Here is a 21,014-nt window from a genome sequence, read left to right on the forward strand (position 1 = left end):
TTCCTGCTATCCCAGCGCCCTGGGGGCGCTCATTCCTGCTTCTAGCGCTTGGGGAGCGTTTTTCCTGTTGTCTTAGCTCCTTGAGGCGCTTCCTCCCGGCTGCTAGCGCCATCCGTCTGTCCTAGCGCCTCGAGGCACTGCCGTTCTGATCCTAGCGCTGGGAGCGCCATTCTCCACCAGCCGGTGTCACCCGGCAATGGCCCTGTTCGTGTGAGGGGCCCGAGCCCCCAGCGAGTGCCTACCTCGCTTGCCCCCACCTCGCTGTATTTATCGAGCGAGCCCCGAGGCTCCTCGTTAATCCCCCTGGTATTCACCGCCGCAGCCCGGGACCCCTCGCGAGGCCCGCCTCCGGGCCGCGCTCTGATTGGCTGGCGGCCCGGGCTGGGCTGATGACGTTTCCCCGGGCCGCGCACTGATTGGCCGGCGGCCCGGGGACCAAAGAGGACGACCCTAGAGAGCCGAGAAGGCAGGGGTCGGCGGGAGCCTACTCCGCGCCCCTGCGTCCCACCAAGGAGACTGCCGCTTCCCCCCCGGGGCCCCCCAGGAGCGAGAGGGTGGCCCGGAGAGCGGGAGAGACCGGCGCAACTGGCAGATGGGCGGTGAGTGCGCCGGAGGGGAGGCGGGGCATCGGAGCACATTGTCGGTGCTCGCCCCTCCCCTCCAGCGCGAGCCCACATGTGCCTGGAGACCCGCGGGCCCCCCAGTGATGCCGGGTTCCCCGAGGGGGGACCCCACCTGCCCGCAATCTTGTCCCTGAGCCCCGCGAGGCTCCGCCCAGAGGTCTCGAGCCCTGAGAGGCTCCCCCATTGTTCTCGAGCCCTGAGAGGCTCCACCATTGTCCTCGAGCCCTGAGAGGCTCCACCATTGTTCTCGAGCCCTGAGAGGCTCCACCATTGTCCTCGAGCCCCGAGAGGCTCCGCTGTTGGCCCCAGTCCCTACGAGCCTGCGAGGCTCCGCCACTACCCTGTCCTAAGAGCCCCGAGAGGCTCCCACGTGGCCCCTTCCTCCTTGAGCCCGAGGGGCTCCCCCCTCCATTGTCCCTTGCTGTCTCGAGCCTGCGAGGCTCCTACATGATGTCCCCATCATCCCCGGTTGCCCAGCACTTCGTGGGCAGCCGCCACGTTTAGGTTTGCCTTGGGCCCCTTGCAGCCCACTCAGGACACCGAGACTCTAAGGCGCCCTCGCCCCAGGACGGCCATCTGGCCTAGGGGGCGCTAATGACTATTATCAATGTGTTGCTGAGAATGATTATGTGTGGCCCTGCTGATGGGGGCCTCTGTTGTATGATGTACCTTGCCTTTCCTTCCCCCCTGCATAACCTTGCCTCATGTATGTCTATACTGGTTAGAGTGAGTTCTATTGCTAGTCCTATGAGACCCCGGGGCGTGACGTATCCTAATGCTAAGCTCCGGGTGATTATGTGTTCTAGTCCTAGTCCGAGGTAGCTCCCAGTTGTTCTATGTTCTAGATGCTAACTCCATCATGTGCACCTTCCTGGCAGTGGTCCCTTGGCTCTGCTCTGTACCTCCTTCCCTGTAACCCCTGCCCGTGCCCCTGGCACCTTGTACAATGTGTGCTCCTATGTGCCCTGCTTAATACAAAGACTATTTTTATATATACTTTGCGTGGAGTTCCTTTTGTGGGAGGCCTGGGATGTTGCTGTTGGTGGGTGCGTGCGCAAATGCTTCACACGTCCTCCGAGATAGGCCTGACTGCCCGCGCCGCGTTACCTAGAGGGCGAGCAGGGGTCGACTTTACATAGGAGTGGTGGTCTCTGACTGGCTGTGGCGCAAGCCCTGGCCGGCCGGGGGTCCCATTTCCTACACACTACAATTGCGTCTAATCCGTAGGAATTGGCCAAAGGGCAAATTGTTACGTAAGGACCTTGGGTGGTGGCTTTGGTAGTGTAGGAGACTATTCCTGTCTGTAGGTTTCCTGTACAGAGTAGTGCTAATGGATCCTGTTTCCAGTTTTATTGTTAGATCAAGAAAAGGGATCTCGTTTGGTGATGAGGCCATGGTGAAGTTCAGGTAGGGGTTCAGTTGGTTTACCCAAACGAGGAATGCTTCTTGGGTGGCTGTGGAACCTTTCCATAGAATTATGATGTCGTCGATGAAGCGTTTCCAAAGTTTGATATTTTCTCGGAAAGGATTCGACTCATGGTGTATATGTGTACCCTCGAAGTCCGCCATGTACAGACAGGCTACCGAGGGGGCAAAAGTACTGCCCATTGAGGTCCCCTGGGTCTGGTGATAGTACTTGCCTCTGTACTCAAAATAATTCTCGGTAAGAGCCAGTGTGGCGCATTCCATGACAAAGGCCTGTGGGGTGCTTGAGTTCCAGGGTTCTAGGCCTAGTCTTTCCTCAATGACGTCAAGGGTGGCCCTCTGAGGAATGTTTGTGTAGAGGGCCTCTACGTCAAGGGTCATTAATAGATCTATCTCTCCTATGTCCTGGATGGTATCAAGAATCCGTAGTACATCCGTGGTGTCTTGGATGTAAGAGGGTATGGCCTTCACAAGAGGTTGTAGAAAATGGTCACAGAATTGTGACAGAGGCTCCAATACGGAGTCTATCCCTGAAACAATGGGTCTCCCTGGTACAGGTCTAGTGGCTTTGTGGATCTTAGGCAGTATATAAAAATAGGGTACCCTCGGGTCCTTTTTCATTAGGAAGTCTGCCTCCTTTCTGGTGATCCATTGCTCACATTCCGCACTGGTGACCAAGCTAGAGATCGTGGTCTGTAGGCGTTTGGTAGGGTCATTGGGAATGGGTGTGTAATATCTTTGGTCATTCAGTTGTCTATTGCATTCAAGCTCATAATCCACAGTATTCATTAAGACCGTGGCGCCCCCTTTGTCAGCTTGTTTGATGGTTAGCAATGGGTCTTCTTCTAGTGACCTCAATATGTCCAACTCATTCTTAGAGATATTGGAGTGAGGGGATCTTCGCTCCAGTTTGCTGATGTCTTTTAGTACTGCCTGCTCAAAAGTCAATACTTCGTTTGGGACCATTCCATTGTGGGGTGTAAAAGTTGAAGGATTGTGTAACCCTGAGTCTGTCATTGGTTCACAAGGCTTACCTTCGAAGAAGGTTTTGAGTCGTATTTTTCTGAAGAATGATTTAAGTTCCCTGGTTTGTTGGAACAAATCGATCCTGGGGGTAGGTACAAAGCCTAAACCTTTTTGCAGTACCTCCTCCTCTCGCTCTGTGAGAAGCCGGTCAGATAGATTAACCACCAGGCTTATTTTGGTCCTGATCGGTTGGTGCTCCTGGTGTTCATTCCTTGGGGGTGTGTGTCCTCCCATTGCACCCTCTTCTCTGTCCCGTTCCCTCTTTTTCGCCCTCGCCCTCTGCCCCAACCTCTGCCTAAAAAAGGAGGGTGTGTAGGGTTTTGGGGGGGGTTGTAGAGTGGAGGATAATGTTGGACAAAGGGTGGTTGAAAGTGGGGGAATTGTGGGTATTGCCAAAAAGGGGGACCAATTGGTTGCCCCTGGTTGGGGTAGTGCGGGAAGTTATGTTGTCCCCGTCCCCTGCCTCTTTTGGCCCTCGGTGGCAACTGAGCAGGGTTATTTTCCCCGCTACTGTCCGACCCACTGTTGGAACCCCTCCTAGATGAGGTCGTGCTCGAGTCAGAATTATAGCTCGTGCCAGGGGGGGTGTAATCTTCCCTTAAATAGGGGTAGACCTTTTCCTTTGAGAATTTCTTTATGTCTTTTTGAAGTTTAGCAAGTTTCTGCTCCATTAGATATTCTTGATGTTCTGCCATTTCTTTATTAAGTTCAGCCAGTTTTGTTTTAAAGCCCGGGTTTTGTACTGCCGTCTTTAAGGCTGCCTCTGCTGCATGAATCTTAACTAGAAGAGCATCCGCTAAACGTTTAGCTGTATTGACGATCAGGATGAGGAGGTCGTGGGTGCACTTCCATGACACTTGTGACCATTCAATTTTAAATTGTCCATCCTCCCAAAAGATTCTGGGGAAATTTTTCACAATTAAGCCATTAGGTGCAATCTTGGCTTTAAAATATTCTGCCATCATGGTCCCGTGGATAGTTACCCTTATCCATTCTCGTTTGAGGTCGGAAAGGGATTGCCACTCGGGTGTGTTACTGCCTGTTGCAGGTTCGATGTTAATACCAAATAGGGAGGGTGTCCTCATAATTGCTGCTGCATCCTCCTCGCCAAAACTCAAACCTGGGCCCTCCATGATGGTGTGGCCCGAGGGTTTTATTGTCCTGGTGAGTAGGGTCCTTCACAGAAGGCAGAGAAGGGAAGAAGGGAGAGGAAAGGAATGTCCTAAACCTGAGTCAGGTGTGGACACAGTGGAGCCCAGTACAATGGTTTGGGCTTGAATGGTGGGGGATTTGAAAAACTAACCCGCCAAGAAGAGACTCCCACGGTGTGGCACCGTGCTGAAGTATTTATCAAAAAACAGGGAGAAAGGCTGATCGTTTGATCAACGGACACCAATTACCACTCAGGGTGGTGGAAGGTCCAGTATCAGCTTGTGTCCGTGTCTGGTACAAGGAATGCAAGAGGGGGAATGCTGTACTGTTCCTATGTAGGATCAAGGGAGGTTTAGCTGGCATGACCAAAGGTGTACACGTGGCACCTTGGGGCATCCATTGTGTTGGATGTATTTGCCTCACACACCCCGAGGGATGTCATGCTTCATCATCGGCGTTTGCTCCTCGTCGGGGAGGCGGTGCAATCCCCGACGGGCTCACCCCAAGAGGGGCTCTTTGGCGGAGATCTTTTATCCAACAGCCTTATGGTGAAGTGGGGGTGTGTGGGCAAGAAGATATAAAGTGATAAGCTGAGAGCTAAAATGTAACTAAGGGTACCGGAATTCACTTTATTCTGGGGGTCCCCTAGTGACAATTAAAAGGTGGAACTAGCTTACTAGGTGTCAACACAATTAAGTTGAGTGACGCTGGTAAAAACTAGAGGTCATAAGTGGTCGACATGTTTCTCGCAGTGGGATAAGTTACCCGCGATTCTTCAGGACCATATAACAAGTGAAATGGGTGTCAAAAAAGAGGGAACATGCTTGTGTCATGTATGTAAAGTGTGTTACCTCTGTGGAGTATCCTATGCCTAGACATAGGGAAAAGGAACAACACTGATTAATACATTTTGCAACAGTCATAAATGAATATCAAGTCAATGCCAGTAGGTGGGAAATGAGTGGCATGCAGGCGGTGTTGTAAACTATTGAGCACAACATTAGCATGCCTGAGGACATTGAGTGAGCAGCGTGTATGTGCCAGGTACACTCAAAGTCTGTGTGAAGGGGGAGAAAACGGTGACTCAAGGTGAAGTTTAAAAGCAGTAATTAAAAACAGCAAAACATGAGGACAGTGGTTACAACAGCACAAAATATAGGAGGGGTGTAATACCCTATCAACCTTCATGCATTTTGTAGGCACCCTTGAGAACCTGTGAGTGCTGCAAAACGTTGCCTATGGTGAGTAACAGACAGGGAATAATACATCAACTCAATAATAAACACTGGTGTCTTTCTAGCGCTGTGCACACAAAAATTACACTCCCAACTCACCATTAGGTTGGGGACTACTAGCCACATGAGGGTCGGCGGGAAAAGATATCAGGGAGGGCCTTTAGATGAGGCTAGAGGGAGATATTGAAGGTAAACACAGGTAAATAGAGTGGTGGCGCCGTTTTTGTGAAAGCGCTATAGCGTTAGTGCTGCCTCATTTAAAGAATGCAAACGCGGGAACTGGGATCGTCCCGCTTGTTGTATAACTCACCTCATCCTGCCTGTATCCAAGTCAATTGACCTACCCGTCCCCGCCGAGCTCGAGTAGATGATGGAGCTCGGCGGTCGGGATTATTTAAACAAACGCGATGATCGGCGAGTATGCCGCGTCATCGCCCAGGGGGCAGGTCACATGATAATCGCCGAAAAGGTGGCGGCCATTTTGTAATGGTAAAATCCCTGCTTAAGCGCTATTAGAGAGCAGAGATGTTGTGGCTTATGTCGTTTGATGACAGTTGGATAAAAGATCTCCGCCAAAGAGCCCCTCTTGAGGTGAGCCCGTCGGGGATTGCACCGCCTCCCCGACGAGGAGCAAACGCCGATGATGAAGCATGACATCCCTCGGGGTGTGTGAGGCAAATACATCCAACACAATGGATGCCCCAAGGTGCCACGTGTACACCTTTGGTCATGCCAGCTAAACCTCCCTTGATCCTACATAGGAACAGTACAGCATTCCCCCTCTTGCATTCCTTGTACCAGACACGGACACAAGCTGATACTGGACCTTCCACCACCCTGAGTGGTAATTGGTGTCCGTTGATCAAACGATCAGCCTTTCTCCCTGTTTTTTGATAAATACTTCAGCACGGTGCCACACCGTGGGAGTCTCTTCTTGGCGGGTTAGTTTTTCAAATCCCCCACCATTCAAGCCCAAACCATTGTACTGGGCTCCACTGTGTCCACACCTGACTCAGTTTTAGGACATTCCTTTCCTCTCCCTTCTTCCCTTCTCTGCCTTCTGTGAAGGACCCTACTCACCAGGACAATAAAACCCTCGGGCCACACCATCATGGAGGGCCCAGGTTTGAGTTTTGGCGAGGAGGATGCAGCAGCAATTATGAGGACACCCTCCCTATTTGGTATTAACATCGAACCTGCAACAGGCAGTAACACACCCGAGTGGCAATCCCTTTCCGACCTCAAACGAGAATGGATAAGGGTAACTATCCACGGGACCATGATGGCAGAATATTTTAAAGCCAAGATTGCACCTAATGGCTTAATTGTGAAAAATTTCCCCAGAATCTTTTGGGAGGATGGACAATTTTTTTTTTTTTTTTTTGTTTTTGAAAACCTTTATTTGTGCTCAAAGACAGTACAAATACGGGCCACAACCATCCGGTCGGCCACGGTCAAACATTTAGCACTGGTGCATACAATACGGTGCCAGGGTAATGCGGTACGACAATAATTACAATACAGGAACAGACTGGAAAGCGCCGTCATACCTAGGCAAAGGAGCAATGCAGGTTATTTTCAATGTCTTTTTTCTGTGCAACTATTAGGATCAGGTCACACTACTCCGCACGTAATACAACGAAAAGGAAAAACAAGGACCATGTAGGCGGGACTCGCCAAAGAAAAGGACAGCAAGTACCGGCAAAGCAATTCGCACCATGCAAGTCCCAACCAGAGGATGGCCACAGAATAGTCAGATCACATGAAGCTGCCTCAACAACCCACCTTCAATGACACCACCGCCCATCCCCCAGCATACCTAACACGGGCCTAAGAAAAAGGGAAAATCATAAAGAGCAAAAAGGAAAAAAGAACCATAGAAATAAAAACTAAACTAACAGTTAACCCCCCACCCTACACACATGCAGAGGCTATGGCCTATCCCCCCCTAGCAGAGTGTCTGTCGCCCCGTAAACCCGAAATATAGAAGATAAGAGAAGAGAGGTAGAAGAGAAAGCGAAAGTAAAGTAAAAATAAAAACAAAGTCCAAAGACATAGGGAGTGGAAACAGGACCCCCGTCCCGAAACGCCCCTAAGAAAAGATCTGGGAGGAGGAGCAATGAAACATGCGCGCAAGCTCCGCCGGTCCAATAAGCAATCCCCACCCCAATAATAACATCAGTAGAACTGCAGCAAGCAATACAGTGGGGAGTGAGTCAATGCGCAAACAACCATAAGATCATCCAAGTTTCAGAGTCCACCCTACCTCCACACACCCGCCCGGGTATCAAGCAAAGAAAAGGGTCCCCTATCCCTGGCCAGTCCTGGGGCTCAGTCTCACACCCTTACTGCCCACTCGTCCATTGTAGTGCAGGAGAACAAAGAAAGATGGCCGCTCAAGCGAGGGGGGAGGTGCACAATCGAGGGAAGAAAGGTGTCCGGTCCCGGGAGAAGAATCCACCTCGGTCACTATCCGCTCTGGCATGGTCCAGCCACGCAGTTCACAAAGCAAAGCAATCCAAATCCAAGGCAAGTATGCCGGCGGTGAGGCAGGAGGGCAACACACTGGTATCCTGGGCCACGATCCCTCGCACTTCAGCACACAGTCCAGCATGGAGCAAGGGGGATACACTGTTTCGTCGGTGATAATGGTACGAGACAACAGACCCTTACCGGCTCCTGCAATGGCTACAGTATCCTCCACTGCGGTCTCCCGAGACAGTGTTGCGGCGTCAGGCTGTAGCAACTCCGGCCCTGAGTCTTGTCGAAGATAATGCCCCTGTTTCAGGCTGGGTTCCCGGGTACAGGCGTCAAGTTGTGCCCCCAGTGCATTGCAGCTGTCCCTTAACTCCAATCGCAACTCGCCCAGGGCTGCAACCACATCAGCAAGGGTGAGTGTAGGCTGGAAAGACCCCATGGTTGCAGTCCCGTGGGGGGGAGTTGTTCCAATCCCCTCAACGCTGGGGAGCTCGTTACTGTGATAAGGGGTCCGTGTAGACTGTGATTCAGCGGCGGGCCGTCCGCTGCGCCATCTTGTTCCCAGTCCGACACAGTGCGGGGGGAGGCAGGGGGGATCAACGGGACGCGGTCAGGCGGACTCCGGACACCCACCGGCCAGCAAGGATCCGCCCGTCTCGGTGGACCATCCGGGGGTCAGCCAGTGCGTGGGGAGGCTCGCGGATTAGGGTCAGGTCAGCCGTCACTAGCTGGAGGGACCCGGAGCACAAAGCAGAAACATGGCGTCCAAAGACAAAGGTCCCGCTAGCGAGTCGCCCAAGCCGTCCGGCACCCCGCAGCCCAGGAGGTATGCAGCGGTTCCCGCCGGCCAACAGCACGCCGGTCGCGGGTACAGAGGGGAGCGCCGTCCAGCCGTGTCACCCCGGTCACGGAGCAGCTGCGGGAGGGGGCGCGAGGGCAGCAGGGCGCTGAAGAAGAAGCTGGATCCCGGGCCGGGGCGCGTCCGTCTACAGCGTCGGACTCCGGGCGGGTGGAGAGGTCGGCGGAGCACCAGCAGCAGCAGCTCCGTCTCCCGCACCTTCTGGAACCAAACTGGGGTAGCGGGACAAGCAGGATCGTGGTGCGGGAATCCGGGGCCGGCGGAGCCGAGGGCTGCGCGTCCGTTCAGGTCGCCATCTTGGCTCCTCCCCCCGAGGATGGACAATTTAAAATTGAATGGTCACAAGTGTCATGGAAGTGCACCCACGACCTCCTCATCCTGATCGTCAATACAGCTAAACGTTTAGCGGATGCTCTTCTAGTTAAGATTCATGCAGCAGAGGCAGCCTTAAAGACGGCAGTACAAAACCCGGGCTTTAAAACAAAACTGGCTGAACTTAATAAAGAAATGGCAGAACATCAAGAATATCTAATGGAGCAGAAACTTGCTAAACTTCAAAAAGACATAAAGAAATTCTCAAAGGAAAAGGTCTACCCCTATTTAAGGGAAGATTACACCCCCCCTGGCACGAGCTATAATTCTGACTCGAGCACGACCTCATCTAGGAGGGGTTCCAACAGTGGGTCGGACAGTAGCGGGGGAAATAACCCTGCTCAGTTGCCACCGAGGGCCAAAAGAGGCAGGGGACGGGGACAACATAACTTCCCGCACTACCCCAACCAGGGGCAACCAATTGGTCCCCCTTTTTGGCAATACCCACAATTCCCCCACTTTCAACCACCCTTTGTCCAACATTATCCTCCACTCTACAACCCCCCCCAAAACCCTACACACCCTCCTTTTTTAGGCAGAGGTTGGGGCAGAGGGCGAGGGCGAAAAAGAGGGAACGGGACAGAGAAGAGGGTGCAATGGGAGGACACACACCCCCAAGGAATGAACACCAGGAGCACCAACCGATCAGGACCAAAATAAGCCTGGTGGTTAATCTATCTGACCGGCTTCTCACAGAGCGAGAGGAGGAGGTACTGCAAAAATGTTTAGGCTTTGTACCTACCCCCAGGATCGATTTGTTCCAACAAACCAGGGAACTTAAATCATTCTTCAGAAAAATACGACTCAAAACCTTCTTCGAAGGTAAGCCTTGTGAACCAATGACAGACTCAGGGTTACACAATCCTTCAACTTTTACACCCCACAATGGAATGGTCCCAAACGAAGTATTGACTTTTGAGCAGGCAGTACTAAAAGACATCAGCAAACTGGAGCGAAGATCCCCTCACTCCAATATCTCTAAGAATGAGTTGGACATATTGAGGTCACTAGCAGAAGACCCATTGCTAACCATCAAACAAGCTGACAAAGGGGGCGCCACGGTCTTAATGAATACTGTGGATTATGAGCTTGAATGCAATAGACAACTGAATGACCAAAGATATTACACACCCATTCCCAATGACCCTACCAAACGCCTACAGACCACGATCTCTAGCTTGGTCACCAGTGCGGAATGTGAGCAATGGATCACCAGAAAGGAGGCAGACTTCCTAATGAAAAAGGACCCGAGGGTACCCTATTTTTATATACTGCCTAAGATCCACAAAGCCACTAGACCTGTACCAGGGAGACCCATTGTTTCAGGGATAGACTCCGTATTGGAGCCTCTGTCACAATTCTGTGACCATTTTCTACAACCTCTTGTGAAGGCCATACCCTCTTACATCCAAGACACCACGGATGTACTACGGATTCTTGATACCATCCAGGACATAGGAGAGATAGATCTATTAATGACCCTTGACGTAGAGGCCCTCTACACAAACATTCCTCAGAGGGCCACCCTTGACGTCATTGAGGAAAGACTAGGCCTAGAACCCTGGAACTCAAGCACCCCACAGGCCTTTGTCATGGAATGCGCCACACTGGCTCTTACCGAGAATTATTTTGAGTACAGAGGCAAGTACTATCACCAGACCCAGGGGACCTCAATGGGCAGTACTTTTGCCCCCTCGGTAGCCTGTCTGTACATGGCGGACTTCGAGGGTACACATATACACCATGAGTCGAATCCTTTCCGAGAAAGTATCAAACTTTGGAAACGCTTCATCGACAACATCATAATTCTATGGAAAGGTTCCACAGCCACCCAAGAAGCATTCCTCGTTTGGGTAAACCAACTGAACCCCTACCTGAACTTCACCATGGCCTCATCACCAAACGAGATCCCTTTTCTTGATCTAACAATAAAACTGGAAACAGGATCCATTAGCACTACTCTGTACAGGAAACCTACAGACAGGAATAGTCTCCTACACTACCAAAGCCACCACCCAAGGTCCTTACGTAACAATTTGCCCTTTGGCCAATTCCTACGGATTAGACGCAATTGTAGTGCCATAACTGATTATAAAAAGGAGTCCACAGTCCTATCGAGGAACCTACTAGACAGAGGTTACCCGAAAAGCGAAGTCTTTAAAGCTAGAAAACGGGCCAGGAACAACAACAGGGATGCCCTCCTAGAACGACGGGAAAGAGTTCCGGTCGAAAACCAACCTATGACCTGCGTAACCACATTTACCCCACTCTCCAGCCAGATCAGGAACACGATCAAACATCACTGGGGCATTTTGAACACAGGCGACCTTACGCTAGAAGAACCGAGATTCGCGTACAAAAGGTCACAGAACCTTAAGGACATCCTAATCAGTACCAGACCTAAGGTGGCTAGAAAAGAAACCCAACAAACCCTATGGCATCTACCTCCTGTGACAGGCCACTACCCTTGTGGCATGTTTGGGGTCTGTAAATATACCCTGACACTTAAAAATATCCAGCTTTCTGAGACCTTTAATTGGGAACTCAGACACCACACAAATTGCAATACATCCAATTGCATATACCTGATAACCTGCCCATGTGGCCTGCAATACATCGGTATGACCACCCGGGCTATCAAAGTGCGCATTACCGAACACCGCAGTAATTTGCGCTGCAAGAAAACCCATACGAAAATGTGTAAACATTATGTGGACCACAACCACAATGAAGACTCTATGAAATGGGTGGTACTAGAATCTAGCCCTAACTGCCCTAAAAACGCCCTCTTCCGCAAAGAGCAGAGATGGATACATCGCCTGTCCTCTGATAAATATGGCCTAAATGAAGAAATTCCCTGGCATTCACTCTAATACTAGTCCAACAGCACATTTGACCGGAGTCTGCTTACCTGACACACCCCTTATTAACACCTACCCTGTTGGGCTTTACACCCTAGAACAATGATTTCATCATCCACGTACGTGTGAACTTTTAACCCAGGGGTCTGTGAACAATTGTCCTCACTAACCATATCCTGCCCATTACATCATGGCCGCCATGGTCTTACTTTTAATTGTCCACAACCTAGTGACTCCTCCTTGCACACACATTATTAACAAACACCAGTACTGCTGATTATGTCTGGTAATATCGTATAAACACGGACAACCGACGCTTTGGAACTGTCATCAAACGACATAAGCCACAACATCTCTGCTCTCTAATAGCGCTTAAGCAGGGATTTTACCATTACAAAATGGCCGCCACCTTTTCGGCGATTATCATGTGACCTGCCCCCTGGGCGATGACGCGGCATACTCGCCGATCATCGCGTTTGTTTAAATAATCCCGACCGCCGAGCTCCATCATCTACTCGAGCTCGGCGGGGACGGGTAGGTCAATTGACTTGGATACAGGCAGGATGAGGTGAGTTATACAACAAGCGGGACGATCCCGGTTCCCGCGTTTGCATTCTTTAAATGAGGCAGCACTAACGCTATAGCGCTTTCACAAAAACGGCGCCACCACTCTATTTACCTGTGTTTACCTTCAATATCTCCCTCTAGCCTCATCTAAAGGCCCTCCCTGATATCTTTTCCCGCCGACCCTCATGTGGCTAGTAGTCCCCAACCTAATGGTGAGTTGGGAGTGTAATTTTTGTGTGCACAGCGCTAGAAAGACACCAGTGTTTATTATTGAGTTGATGTATTATTCCCTGTCTGTTACTCACCATAGGCAACGTTTTGCAGCACTCACAGGTTCTCAAGGGTGCCTACAAAATGCATGAAGGTTGATAGGGTATTACACCCCTCCTATATTTTGTGCTGTTGTAACCACTGTCCTCATGTTTTGCTGTTTTTAATTACTGCTTTTAAACTTCACCTTGAGTCACCGTTTTCTCCCCCTTCACACAGACTTTGAGTGTACCTGGCACATACACGCTGCTCACTCAATGTCCTCAGGCATGCTAATGTTGTGCTCAATAGTTTACAACACCGCCTGCATGCCACTCATTTCCCACCTACTGGCATTGACTTGATATTCATTTATGACTGTTGCAAAATGTATTAATCAGTGTTGTTCCTTTTCCCTATGTCTAGGCATAGGATACTCCACAGAGGTAACACACTTTACATACATGACACAAGCATGTTCCCTCTTTTTTGACACCCATTTCACTTGTTATATGGTCCTGAAGAGTCGCGGGTAACTTATCCCACTACGAGAAACATGTCGACCACTTATGACCTCTAGTTTTTACCAGCGTCACTCAACTTAATTGTGTTGACACCTAGTAAGCTAGTTCCACCTTTTAATTGTCACTAGGGGACCCCCAGAATAAAGTGAATTCCGGTACCCTTAGTTACATTTTAGCTCTCAGCTTATCACTTTATATCTTCTTGCCCACACACCCCCACTTCACCATAAGGCTGTTGGATAAAAGATCTCCACCAAAGAGCCCCTCTTGAGGTGAGCCCGTCGGGGATTGCACCGCCTCCCCGACGAGGAGCAAACGCCGATGATGAAGCATGACATCCCTCGGGGTGTGTGAGGCAAATACATCCAACACAATGGATGCCCCAAGGTGCCACGTGTACACCTTTGGTCATGCCAGCTAAACCTCCCTTGATCCTACATAGGAACAGTACAGCATTCCCCCTCTTGCATTCCTTGTACCAGACACGGACACAAGCTGATACTGGACCTTCCACCACCCTGAGTGGTAATTGGTGTCCGTTGATCAAACGATCAGCCTTTCTCCCTGTTTTTTGATAAATACTTCAGCACGGTGCCACACCGTGGGAGTCTCTTCTTGGCGGGTTAGTTTTTCAAATCCCCCACCATTCAAGCCCAAACCATTGTACTGGGCTCCACTGTGTCCACACCTGACTCAGGTTTAGGACATTCCTTTCCTCTCCCTTCTTCCCTTCTCTGCCTTCTGTGAAGGACCCTACTCACCAGGACAATAAAACCCTCGGGCCACACCATCATGGAGGGCCCAGGTTTGAGTTTTGGCAAGGAGGATGCAGCAGCAATTATGAGGACACCCTCCCTATTTGGTATTAACATCGAACCTGCAACAGGCAGTAACACACCCGAGTGGCAATCCCTTTCCGACCTCAAACGAGAATGGATAAGGGTAACTATCCACGGGACCATGATGGCAGAATATTTTAAAGCCAAGATTGCACCTAATGGCTTAATTGTGAAAAATTTCCCCAGAATCTTTTGGGAGGATGGACAATTTAAAATTGAATGGTCACAAGTGTCATGGAAGTGCACCCACGACCTCCTCATCCTGATCGTCAATACAGCTAAACGTTTAGCGGATGCTCTTCTAGTTAAGATTCATGCAGCAGAGGCAGCCTTAAAGACGGCAGTACAAAACCCGGGCTTTAAAACAAAACTGGCTGAACTTAATAAAGAAATGGCAGAACATCAAGAATATCTAATGGAGCAGAAACTTGCTAAACTTCAAAAAGACATAAAGAAATTCTCAAAGGAAAAGGTCTACCCCTATTTAAGGGAAGATTACACCCCCCCTGGCACGAGCTATAATTCTGACTCGAGCACGACCTCATCTAGGAGGGGTTCCAACAGTGGGTCGGACAGTAGCGGGGAAAATAACCCTGCTCAGTTGCCACCGAGGGCCAAAAGAGGCAGGGGACGGGGACAACATAACTTCCCGCACTACCCCAACCAGGGGCAACCAATTGGTCCCCCTTTTTGGCAATACCCACAATTCCCCCACTTTCAACCACCCTTTGTCCAACATTATCCTCCACTCTACAACCCCCCCCAAAACCCTACACACCCTCCTTTTTTAGGCAGAGGTTGGGGCAGAGGGCGAGGGCGAAAAAGAGGGAACGGGACAGAGAAGAGGGTGCAATGGGAGGACACACCCCCCCAAGGAATGAACACCAGGAGCACCAACCGATCAGGACCAAAATAAGCCTGGTGGTTAATCTATCTGACCGGCTTCTCACAGAGCGAGAGGAGGAGGTACTGCAAAAAGGTTTAGGCTTTGTACCTACCCCCAGGATCGATTTGTTCCAACAAACCAGGGAACTTAAATCATTCTTCAGAAAAATACGACTCAAAACCTTCTTCGAAGGTAAGCCTTGTGAACCAATGACAGACTCAGGGTTACACAATCCTTCAACTTTTACACCCCACAATGGAATGGTCCCAAACGAAGTATTGACTTTTGAGCAGGCAGTACTAAAAGACATCAGCAAACTGGAGCGAAGATCCCCTCACTCCAATATCTCTAAGAATGAGTTGGACATATTGAGGTCACTAGCAGAAGACCCATTGCTAACCATCAAACAAGCTGACAAAGGGGGCGCCACGGTCTTAATGAATACTGTGGATTATGAGCTTGAATGCAATAGACAACTGAATGACCAAAGATATTACACACCCATTCCCAATGACCCTACCAAACGCCTACAGACCACGATCTCTAGCTTGGTCACCAGTGCGGAATGTGAGCAATGGATCACCAGAAAGGAGGCAGACTTCCTAATGAAAAAGGACCCGAGGGTACCCTATTTTTATATACTGCCTAAGATCCACAAAGCCACTAGACCTGTACCAGGGAGACCCATTGTTTCAGGGATAGACTCCGTATTGGAGCCTCTGTCACAATTCTGTGACCATTTTCTACAACCTCTTGTGAAGGCCATACCCTCTTACATCCAAGACACCACGGATGTACTACGGATTCTTGATACCATCCAGGACATAGGAGAGATAGATCTATTAATGACCCTTGACGTAGAGGCCCTCTACACAAACATTCCTCAGAGGGCCACCCTTGACGTCATTGAGGAAAGACTAGGCCTAGAACCCTGGAACTCAAGCACCCCACAGGCCTTTGTCATGGAATGCGCCACACTGGCTCTTACCGAGAATTATTTTGAGTACAGAGGCAAGTACTATCACCAGACCCAGGGGACCTCAATGGGCAGTACTTTTGCCCCCTCGGTAGCCTGTCTGTACATGGCGGACTTCGAGGGTACACATATACACCATGAGTCGAATCCTTTCCGAGAAAATATCAAACTTTGGAAACGCTTCATCGACGACATCATAATTCTATGGAAAGGTTCCACAGCCACCCAAGAAGCATTCCTCGTTTGGGTAAACCAACTGAACCCCTACCTGAACTTCACCATGGCCTCATCACCAAACGAGATCCCTTTTCTTGATCTAACAATAAAACTGGAAACAGGATCCATTAGCACTACTCTGTACAGGAAACCTACAGACAGGAATAGTCTCCTACACTACCAAAGCCACCACCCAAGGTCCTTACGTAACAATTTGCCCTTTGGCCAATTCCTACGGATTAGACGCAATTGTAGTGCCATAACTGATTATAAAAAGGAGTCCACAGTCCTATCGAGGAACCTACTAGACAGAGGTTACCCGAAAAGCGAAGTCTTTAAAGCTAGAAAACGGGCCAGGAACAACAACAGGGATGCCCTCCTAGAACGACGGGAAAGAGTTCCGGTCGAAAACCAACCTATGACTTGCGTAACCACATTTACCCCACTCTCCAGCCAGATCAGGAACACGATCAAACATCACTGGGGCATTTTGAACACAGGCGACCTTACGCTAGAAGAACCGAGATTCGCGTTCAAAAGGTCACAGAACCTTAAGGACATCCTAATCAGTACCAGACCTAAGGTGGCTAGAAAAGAAACCCAACAAACCCTATGGCATCTACCTCCTGTGACAGGCCACTACCCTTGTGGCATGTGTGGGGTCTGTAAATATACCCTGACACTTAAAAATATCCAGCTTTCTGAGACCTTTAATTGGGAACTCAGACACCACACAAATTGCAATACATCCAATTGCATATACCTGATAACCTGCCCATGTGGCCTGCAATACATCGGTATGACCACCCGGGCTATCAAAGTGCGCATTGCCGAACACCGCAGTAATTTGCGCTGCAAGAAAACCCATACGAAAATGTGTAAACATTATGTGGACCACAACCACAATGAAGACTCTATGAAATGGGTGGTACTAGAATCTAGCCCTAACTGCCCTAAAAACGCCCTCTTCCGCAAAGAGCAGAGATGGATACATCGCCTGTCCTCTGATAAATATGGCCTAAATGAAGAAATTCCCTGGCATTCACTCTAATACTAGTCCAACAGCACATTTGACCGGAGTCTGCTTACCTGACACACCCCTTATTAACACCTACCCTGTTGGGCTTTACACCCTAGAACAATGATTTCATCATCCACGTACGTGTGAACTTTTAACCCAGGGGTCTGTGAACAATTGTCCTCACTAACCATATCCTGCCCATTACATCATGGCCGCCATGGTCTTACTTTTAATTGTCCACAACCTAGTGACTCCTCCTTGCACACACATTATTAACAAACACCAGTACTGCTGATTATGTCTGGTAATATCGTATAAACACGGACAACCAACGCTTTGGAACTGTCATCAAACGACATAAGCCACAACATCTCTGCTCTCTAATAGCGCTTAAGCAGGGATTTTACCATTACAAAATGGCCGCCACCTTTTCGGCGATTATCATGTGACCTGCCCCCTGGGCGATGACGCGGCATACTCGCCGATCATCGCGTTTGTTTAAATAATTCCGACCGCCGAGCTCCATCATCTACTCGAGCTCGGCGGGGACGGGTAGGTCAATTGACTTGGATACAGGCAGGATGAGGTGAGTTATACAACAAGCGGGACGATCCCGGTTCCCGCGTTTGCATTCTTTAAATGAGGCAGCACTAACGCTATAGCGCTTTCACAAAAACGGCGCCACCACTCTATTTACCTGTGTTTACCTTCAATATCTCCCTCTAGCCTCATCTAAAGGCCCTCCCTGATATCTTTTCCCGCCGACCCTCATGTGGCTAGTAGTCCCCAACCTAATGGTGAGTTGGGAGTGTAATTTTTGTGTGCACAGCGCTAGAAAGACACCAGTGTTTATTATTGAGTTGATGTATTATTCCCTGTCTGTTACTCACCATAGGCAACGTTTTGCAGCACTCACAGGTTCTCAAGGGTGCCTACAAAATGCATGAAGGTTGATAGGGTATTACACCCCTCCTATATTTTGTGCTGTTGTAACCACTGTCCTCATGTTTTGCTGTTTTTAATTACTGCTTTTAAACTTCACCTTGAGTCACCGTTTTCTCCCCCTTCACACAGACTTTGAGTGTACCTGGCACATACACGCTGCTCACTCAATGTCCTCAGGCATGCTAATGTTGTGCTCAATAGTTTACAACACCGCCTGCATGCCACTCATTTCCCACCTACTGGCATTGACTTGATATTCATTTATGACTGTTGCAAAATGTATTAATCAGTGTTGTTCCTTTTCCCTATGTCTAGGCATAGGATACTCCACAGAGGTAACACACTTTACATACATGACACAAGCATGTTCCCTCTTTTTTGACACCCATTTCACTTGTTATATGGTCCTGAAGAATCGCGGGTAACTTATCCCACTGCGAGAAACATGTCGACCACTTATGACCTCTAGTTTTTACCAGCGTCACTCAACTTAATTGTGTTGACACCTAGTAAGCTAGTTCCACCTTTTAATTGTCACTAGGGGACCCCCAGAATAAAGTGAATTCCGGTACCCTTAGTTACATTTTAGCTCTCAGCTTATCACTTTATATCTTCTTGCCCACACACCCCCACTTCACCATAAGGCTGTTGGATAAAAGATCTCCGCCAAAGAGCCCCTCTTGAGGTGAGCCCGTCGGGGATTGCACCGCCTCCCCGACGAGGAGCAAACGCCGATGATGAAGCATGACATCCCTCGGGGTGTGTGAGGCAAATACATCCAACACAATGGATGCCCCAAGGTGCCACGTGTACACCTTTGGTCATGCCAGCTAAACCTCCCTTGATCCTACATAGGAACAGTACAGCATTCCCCCTCTTGCATTCGTTGTCCAGTATTGACATCTTATTAGAAGGAGGTACGCAAACCACTGTCCACTCTCACGGGACCTGCTCACTGGGATATTGTAGAACACTGCCTCCTGGACCTCTATCCCAGGCTTAAGAGTTTTAACGTTGCAGCTAGTTTTGTAGATTTGACGCTTCATCTGGCTAAACAATAGCTCTCCAGACGATGAAAATCCTCAAAGGCGCCGTTGGTCTTGTGCTGGAGGGAGTAGGTCATAAGATGGAGCAAGGCCGAAAGTTATGCCTCACGGAGGGAAGAATACAGAGATGTCCATAAGCAACCTATAGCCATGGTATGGGACACTTTCTTGGAAGACTTTAAGTCCCAATTTGACCCAGAGTAACAATCATAGATTATATATCATGCCAAACCACCCTACCCCTTTCCCCCCCCCCCACCCGGTTAGACTTTTCCCATTCTTGCCGTTGTTCCCCATCCCCATAGAATATAATCGCACAATGTTAAATCACTTCATATGGGCAGTCCCATGCAGTGGGCATCAACTCTTATGCATTGCACAGTATATGGAGACATGGATCAGAGATGACAGGTCGGGGATTCATGTTCGTAAAGGAACTTTTGTTTTACTTTTCGTTTGCTGATGGATAACGACACAGAGGAAATATATGCAACCTCAGCTGTATTGACACTGTTGTCTAATATTGAACAATTATTACACACAGTGGATGTTGACAAATGTGCAGCATGTTTGAATTTTGTAATATTATCATATGTGACTGGTGTTCATTATTTTCTAAACTACAATAAAATATGCAGAAGAGATATTTCCACATGTTACATTCCACATATGGGTGCAAAATACCACCAGATATGGTAGCATAATTACAATGTTAATGGTATTAGCATGGATTTAGCTATCCACTCAAAACATGGGCCTTATTGGAGTGAGTGTTAACAGCTGGCAGATGAATTGACAGATTAACTGGGTCTGGTTGTCTCTATCTGGCATCAGCAACTTTTTACCTATATACCTAATTGTATGTTTATATTTTTTTGCCTTACGTTACTTTTGCTGTAGGAAAATCCTTGCTTGGATGACACAGAAGTTCACAAAATATCCTCCATACTGAGAAGAATAGCAGCTTTCTACAGGTAAGATATTTATTAATGTGTGTGCTAATTAGTCTGCCTATTCTAGAAATGAATTCCCACATTGGTGAGCAAGTAAATAAACTCGGCATCCTATGGTAGCTAAGAATGTAATTGTAATCCCGAGGTGACCGGCTGTTTTACATACAGTACTTTTGAGAACTCTTATAAGGAGCACATCCATATTATATGGGATTTACAACACAGCAGTAGCTTAATAAACGCATGGCTGTCTTCAGCAAACTTTCTGTTTTAAATAGAGCTCTTACCATGAAAAAATGTACAGAGTCAGAGTTAGACTTTATTCTTGTTGTAACTCATATCTCATTACTATATCTCAAAAGCAAGCTAATGGGCATCCTACACATTACAGCATGTCTCATCCAGGGCCTGAAGATATATGACCAAATCAATCCCATCCTGATGGAACACACTTGCTCCCCTGGCCTGCCCGCTCCATCTTCAAAACTAGCTGCATCATTTACTAAGCCATCATGACCATCACCCCTGCCTGTCTGGATGACAAGCTTACCATCTTCAGTTGCTTACCATCACCTGCAGACAGCACACCATCAGGCTGGAGATAAAGAAGTGTAAAAAATAACAAAGCAACATGCCTTCTCCATCTATACACCGAGGATCTGGAACAACATCCCTGTATCCATTAGGACCTCCCTAATCCTGCTCCAGTTTAGAAAAGAGCTGAAGAAGACATATGTCTTTAAAGAACACATTGGTATGAT

The 21,014-nt window shown here is 48.9% G+C and overlaps 1 protein-coding gene across 1 annotated transcript in view; it reads left to right on the top strand.

The window, feature by feature from the left end:
- LOC147697138 (cohesin subunit SA-2-like) overlaps positions 1-21,014 on the top strand; it is a 741,253-nt gene that overhangs the window by 390,713 nt on the left and 329,526 nt on the right. The window contains exon 20 of the mRNA XM_086934206.1: positions 20,201-20,274. Within this exon, the coding sequence (XP_086790332.1) occupies positions 20,201-20,274 (74 nt within the window). The remainder of the gene's footprint in view (positions 1-20,200; positions 20,275-21,014) is intronic.

This window comes from Lissotriton vulgaris, chromosome 8 (genome assembly GCF_964263255.1).
Source record: "Lissotriton vulgaris chromosome 8, aLisVul1.2, whole genome shotgun sequence".
Classification (NCBI taxonomy): Eukaryota; Metazoa; Chordata; class Amphibia; order Caudata; family Salamandridae; genus Lissotriton; species Lissotriton vulgaris.